This window comes from Notothenia rossii (genome assembly GCF_949606895.1).
Source record: "Notothenia rossii genome assembly, chromosome: 2".
Taxonomy (NCBI): Eukaryota; Metazoa; Chordata; class Actinopteri; order Perciformes; family Nototheniidae; genus Notothenia; species Notothenia rossii.
In genome coordinates this window covers 80,705,883-80,712,119 of record NC_136904.1, presented here as the reverse complement: position 1 = coordinate 80,712,119, position 6,237 = coordinate 80,705,883, and the positions used below count along the sequence as shown (strand labels likewise).

At 40.9% G+C, this 6,237-nt stretch overlaps 2 protein-coding genes across 3 annotated transcripts in view; one reads left to right on the top strand and one right to left on the bottom strand.

Moving 5' to 3' along the window:
* Nucleotides 1-338: 338 nt before the first annotated feature.
* On the bottom strand, nucleotides 339-5,856 carry acp6 (acid phosphatase 6, lysophosphatidic). 2 transcript variants are annotated; one of them, XM_079665387.1, is made up of 11 exons: nucleotides 5,675-5,856; nucleotides 4,845-5,064; nucleotides 4,605-4,733; nucleotides 3,527-3,657; nucleotides 3,323-3,402; nucleotides 3,146-3,233; nucleotides 2,838-2,970; nucleotides 2,014-2,114; nucleotides 1,769-1,861; nucleotides 1,526-1,691; nucleotides 339-1,436 (listed from the first exon to the last, which is right to left on the bottom strand). In XM_079665387.1, the coding sequence occupies exons 2-11, from the start codon at nucleotides 5,055-5,057 to the stop codon at nucleotides 1,302-1,304; spliced, it is 1,269 nt and encodes a 422-aa protein (XP_079521513.1). In that variant the 5' UTR covers nucleotides 5,058-5,064; nucleotides 5,675-5,856; the 3' UTR covers nucleotides 339-1,301. The 2 variants fall into 2 exon arrangements, with proteins under 2 accessions (XP_079521513.1, XP_079521514.1); XM_079665388.1 differs by lacking the exon at nucleotides 5,675-5,856 and adding an exon at nucleotides 5,302-5,627.
* LOC307029421 (gap junction alpha-8 protein-like) overlaps nucleotides 5,757-6,237 on the top strand; it is a 36,229-nt gene continuing 35,748 nt past the window's right edge. Inside the window, exon 1 of the mRNA XM_079665390.1 lies at nucleotides 5,757-5,830. The gene's annotated coding sequence lies outside the window, so the exon portion shown is untranslated. The remainder of the gene's footprint in view (nucleotides 5,831-6,237) is intronic.

Genomic DNA, 6,237 nt, shown 5'->3' with positions numbered 1-6,237 from the left:
AGTGTGTGTGTGTGTGTGTGAGAGCATGTATGGGACCATTTGGCTATTGTCTGTTCACTTATAGTCAGTGATGTGGACCAGGTGGTGTCTTTGTCTTCTACACGTCAAAGCAGCTTAGCGTTGAGCTGGAACAAAGAGAGCAAGTCATACCGTGAAGCGGCGTGGCCGAGTTGACATTATATCAGGAGGTAATTCAGAGGACACCACACTTATGAAATATAAAATAGATGCAAGAATGTTGATGCATTTCTACTCAAACTAGTTGTGCTTTGAAGTGTTACATAGCTGGTAGGATTAGTATAAAGGTCTTCATTTGATAGTCAAAAAAAAGACGTTCATTGATCAAAATCTTTATTGGTTATTCGCAAATCCAAAGCTTTATATTTCGAGCAGCAGGTCACGGGAAACTCCCGCTGATGAGTTACAATGTGTGTTATTTTAACACAGGTCTATACAGTATAATGGGCACGTATTCATGCATACATTATACTGTGTTCTGATGGTATCACCACATCCCAGCAAGAAGGCAAACTAATGTTTCACTCTTTAAACACACAGTAGCATAACTATTCAATTTCTGCAGATTCTACATGGTCATGAACGGTTTGAACTTCTAAGGCTGATAATTATCTGTATGTTTCCCTTTTCAACAAATCTGCAACTAACTAAACAAACAATATATCCTACTGTGTAAGCAACCCTGATATAGTTTATTCCTCTGTACCATATCATTCCCATGTTGTCTAAAAACTATTTTACACGTACAGGAGTGTTACCTCGTGTACATGCATTAAATACTCCGTGGAATAGCACATTTACATTCATCCACAGCTGAAACGGTCCATAACAAATGCACAATTTCTCCTGCTTTAGTGTTCTGCTGATCTAGCAAACACTTTTGAGAAATGAATGTTTTTGTCATCTGCCTTTAAAGATTAATGACGATAGTGAGTAGGGCTTACTTTGGTAAAAATATTTAAAATAGTGTGCCTTTTATTCTCAAACCAATCAGATTAAGTGAATGCAAATTTGAACTGAACAAAAAATGGTTTAGCACTTACAATTGTCAATATGCCATATCCATTAAATGAATCTACCTATATTGAACACTTTACTGCCATGGTAACAAAAGAGGAGGGTAATACTTTTTAGTGTTATGTAAACTGTTAATGTAAAAGGAATTGAACACACAGAAGGTTTTCCATGGTGGCAGGAGTGAGAATGGAGGATTTTAAATGAAGAAAATCATGATGTGTGATAACTGTATTGTGAGTAGCACAGTGTTACAGTTGGTTGAAGGTTTATGGTTTGGTTGAGTCCTCTTTGCTATTACAAAGGGATTGGTAGAGGTCAGAGCTCAGCGAGTATGATGAGAGGATCTGTTTAAACTCATCCAGTGGGCAGTACACTCCACTACAGCCTGGTATTAGTTGATCCTGCAGAAAGATAAGCAATTTAGAGTTAACGATAGGAAGAAATGCAACAGCTTATCAAATAAACGTATAGACACATTCTCCGCCCCTACCTGGTCTATGTATGAAACTTTAACAAAGGGCTTGTTGGTCTCCCGGTGTTGGTGCAGCTCCACAGTGATGTCAGCGGCGTATGGTGGCCACTTCATGTCAAAGATTCCCAGAGCCATCAAACAGGGAATCAAAGTGGTGTCATGGGCAGAGTACAAGAACAGCTTCCTGTTTGAGAGAGGAGGAATTTAAAGTGGGTCATTTGAAGAACACAAAGAAGCACGGGAAACAAAACGGTGTCTAACCTTTTTGGCTCGGACGAGGTGCCCTGTAGTTTCCCCTCAATGTTGGCTAACATTTTATGCATGAGGGGTCCCACACACAGCTGCAAGTTCTCCCTGCAAAAAACAAAAATAAAGGGGAACTCAAAACAAATGGTTTTCCAGGACTGTGGCCTTCTTAGACAGAGCTTGAAAATAGGTGCATCCCCTGAAACTGTGTGGAGGCCTTTTCCCTTTGAAAGCCTCCATTCTAAATCCTAATGGTGTACCTCTTGCTGGGTTCATACACATGGCAGATCATGTCCACAGCTCTCTGCTCCACTTTGGTTCTCCAGGAGTCCAGCACTGGTGGGCAGGGCAGCCCGTGCGCCTGTTAATGTGCAGAGACAGGACACAGTCAGTTATTAGCGATGCTGTGAGCGACACAAACTACAGGAAGGGAACTTCCAACATGTCTATTGCTGGGGACTTAAAGTAATGTTTAAGCTGCGACAGTCAAATCCCCCAGAGGCTTTGTTTTCTGTTTAAGTGGAGCATAGATTGACTGTGAAATGTGCTGCTTTAGTTACGGCTGATAGTTTGAATGAGTTGTAATTGATATTAAGTGGATTTGAACATAAAATAAGACAAACTGTTAGTTAGGGCTTCAGTGTTTTGCTTTGGCTGTTGAGGGGGAAAATGGATCAGTACATTCATAAAAAGGGAATAAAGTAAAGCCACCCACGCGGTCATTTTCATCGAGAGAAGCTCATTTGAAAATCAAAATGCCCCTCTGACGTCCGATATGGGAAATGGGAATAGAAATGTAGTCCATCACCCGTTAATTAATTTTTAAGAATTCATTTTCTCCTTATATCTTCATTAGTAAATACCATAACTGCTCAAACTCAAATCATGCTGGATCTGGTATCTTAGCTTGTTAAAATGTCTTGACCCAGATGAACGCTGTTGTTGAGTTACGCTTTGCATAACTAGCATCATGCTGGGTGGCCACCTCCATCCAGGACCTGTCTTCATAATAATCATATAGTATTCGGATAGCTTGTGGTGAGACCTAATAAAAGTCATGCGAATCAGGATGCAGCGGTGTCACCTCTCTGGCAACCATGTCGTCCCTAATGAGGATGAAGTCGATGTGCTGGTGAGCGGCGATGCCCAGCGCGCTCTGGATCCTCTGCAGGTCGGCTGCGATGTCTGGCAGAGTGGATGACTCTGCCCAGCGGTGGCTGCACAGAACACACAGTGTCAGCCACAAAACACAGACACACCATGACAACGTGTCACAGGCATCGCCACTCGCCTAATAATTTTGCACAACACATTTATCTCGCTAGAGTCCAGTTTTGGGACAGCGAGAGCAAAGGATGCTCGATGCCTGGAATAAAGATGTTGTCTACAAACCTGGCGAGGATTTTCAGCAGCTTGCATCCGTGGTAGTTAGGATACAAGATTTCAGATTCTGACGCCGTTGTGAATATAGGCACAATTTCTTTAAGTAGAAGACAACATTTCACAAACACATTAGATAAGTAGCAGAATAGAAAAATGACATAATGCTCATATGGATTTGTACCCTACCTTTTTCTTTTTGCTGGAACAGCCCTGCTACCAGGCACTTGGCAGATTCAATGGTCCTCACAATATTAGTAGAGCGTACACTAAAAATGGAAAAAACTGGTCATGGACGGCAGCCATTTAGACGGATATTCTTTTAAACTGCACTCCACAGTGTACAGGAAAGTGTTTATATCCTTGCTATCCTTCATGATTTGCAACACTTACTAGACCTCAGCTGGGTTAAAGGTGGAGCTGAGGAAGGAGCTCTGTTCTACGTATCTCGTCCTCAGCCTCTTGCCCAGCTCGTACAGCTGCTGCATGCCCACGGTGGTCAGCTGACCGGAGAACGAGCCACCCTGCAAAGAGCGACAAACACGACCAGGTTTATCTCACAGATGTGGCCTAACAAACACACACCTGCGATCGCATGCAGGAATTCAGAGAGAATGTGGTACAAGGATGGCCCGAGTCCATTTTGTGGGATTTAGTTTGCTAAGCTAAATCCAGTGCAGTAAACCTCTTTAGCAAAGGAGCTAACTCAGCACAGGAAATGGTCATTTATATGGACACAGTGGCTGGCACACACACATCTCACTAGGAGGCTCTACACACAGTCCAGCAGCGTAACAGACAGGAGTTTAATGAATGAACTCGCTTTAATGTCATCTGTGCAGCTTGGTAATGAATCCTAGTGGCCACTAGATGGAGAAAGAATACTGAATCCACAAGTTTCTTCACATCTAGGGGTAGAACATTGAAATACACTTAGTATAAAAAGTATTTAATACACAATCACTTGTCAGAACCTTATTATACAGAGCCACATAAAAACAAAGGCATTCACCAAAGCAGACACTAAATTGTGTTGCAGAGAAAGCTCAGACGTAGCTCTTTGTCTCAGTAAGTGTTTAGGAAAACGTATTTGAACACGGTTAAAGCCTTGGAACAGGCACACCTAAACTAAATGACACTTTTCTAGCTATTACAGGTTTAAATGTCAGTTGTGGAAATGTGTTGGGCTATTATCCTCACATAGACAACCCAAGTTGCTGCACCTGAACTTGTTCCGAAGCATTCCTCCACAGGGAGCGCCTAAATCCTAAGAACTGTTACAGGATGTGTATTTTGTAAGTTGTGTAACTTTTTTTATTTTATTATATCATAACTTTTTTTTCTTTTTTTTACTTGAACACTTTTTAACGCATGTTACATGTGTAACATTAAGCTGTCTGTGACTCGTTTTCTACTGTAAAAACGTACATTTCCCCTCTGTGGGACTAATAAAGGTATTCTGATTACTCACGCTCAGGATGTTTTTCCGATAGCTGTCTTCTACAGGAGCCGGGGGCCTGGGACCACCGTTAAGATCCGTCACCTCATAGTTGATCTGGGTGTGTGCTGGAGGCTCCAAGAGCGTTGGCACCCATTGGGCCTTAGGAAAGACAATTGTGTCCAGAGAAATAATTAGTATTATATATTAAGATTTTATGTGACATTACATCTTTTTTTGTAGCCACGAGTGCTAAATAAGAAAGAGATTTACCTCCATCACATCAGGAATTGACTTGAGCGGCGTTCGAGCACCATGTCGGAACAGGACTTGGACCAGCTTTAGTTCGTATAAAGAACTGGGATCCGTTTCACCAGAGGGGGAACTGGCCTGGTCCGAGTCAGGATTTTTCTGTGACCACAGCATGGAACCAAACGCCATCGACACCGAACCAAAAACACCTGCTTTGGTCCAAAGATTCCTCATGGCTGCGCTGTGAACAAAACAGACACTTTGTTCAATGTCTGAATTAACCACACATGCATTTTCAACAATGATATCACCTCCAAATACAATTATATCATGCACATCGTGTACTGTCATATCCACCCAGCTCACAAAGCAACTTCTAGTGTATTGCATATTGGTCTAGATTGTAAGCACATTCTCCACACAATTTCAGAAATGTAGTAATACATTTAATTAAAAAAAGCAGATAAAAGCAACCAACCTTCAAATCTGAGAGGCTGGAACCACAGGGGTATTTCGACTGAAACGATTATGTTTAAACAAGTAATCGTTGTGGCTCTAGTCTAAGGTATGTAACCTGCTTGTAGCACCACTACAAACATTATTTATTACGTTGAAATTATCCAGTTAATGCCATTACAATACTAAATCCTGTAAGCTCAGTAATGGTATCCTGAGCTAGCCAACACAAATGGATGAATTTGTGTCTTCGTGATGAAGCACAGTAAGAAAAAACCGGCTAACGTTTCAACACGAGCTAGTTACATATCGTGATAACAGGAAGTTTGACCTCCATCTCAACTGTCATCCTAGCTAGCTCATAACCGTTGCAACGAAGCTAACTATCTACTTACTTTCTGAGGCGAGGTTCTGCTGCTTTATCTCGATAGAAACAGTGTTCAGTAAATTATATATTCACTTGTGATTCGGCAGGTCTTCCCCAAGTTTCAAACCAAAGGACATGTCGGGAACTGTAGGGGAGCCAATGCCATTGTACAATGAAAGTGAAGGTAAGAGCTGCGAAGACAGAACTACATTTCCCGACATACACCTCTCACTCTGACCCTTTACAGTGCAGGAATGCATCAAAGCGGGCTAATGCCCCCTACAGGCCCTCCGTGTGTCAGCACTTCACAAGTGTTGCATTCAAGATCTTTTAAAAGTATTAGCATAACATATATTTAAGGTACCAACATTGACTTGTATATATATTTAACAATCCCACAACTATACATACCTGTATATGTAAAACACACTTATACTGTCACTTTTTAAATACATAGCCTAGTCATTTTATATTTGTATTATTATATTTCTTTGTTTCTACTGCTATATCTATCATTATTGTTATTGTTATTATTATTATTATTATTTTTATTATAATTATTATTATTATTATTATTATTATTATAATTGT

Bases quoted from the DNA above. Each gene is read 5' to 3' on its own strand.
- acp6 (XM_079665387.1), bottom strand. From the start codon at position 5,057: ATGAGGAATCTTTGGACCAAAGCAGGTGTTTTTGGTTCGGTGTCGATG. The intron at 4,734-4,844 runs GTAAATCTCTTT...GTCTTTCCTAAG, and splicing joins CAATTCCTGATGTGATGGAG to GCCCAATGGGTGCCAACGCT. The intron at 3,403-3,526 runs GTAAGTGTTGCA...TTCCATTTTTAG, and splicing joins TTTAACCCAGCTGAGGTCTA to TGTACGCTCTACTAATATTG.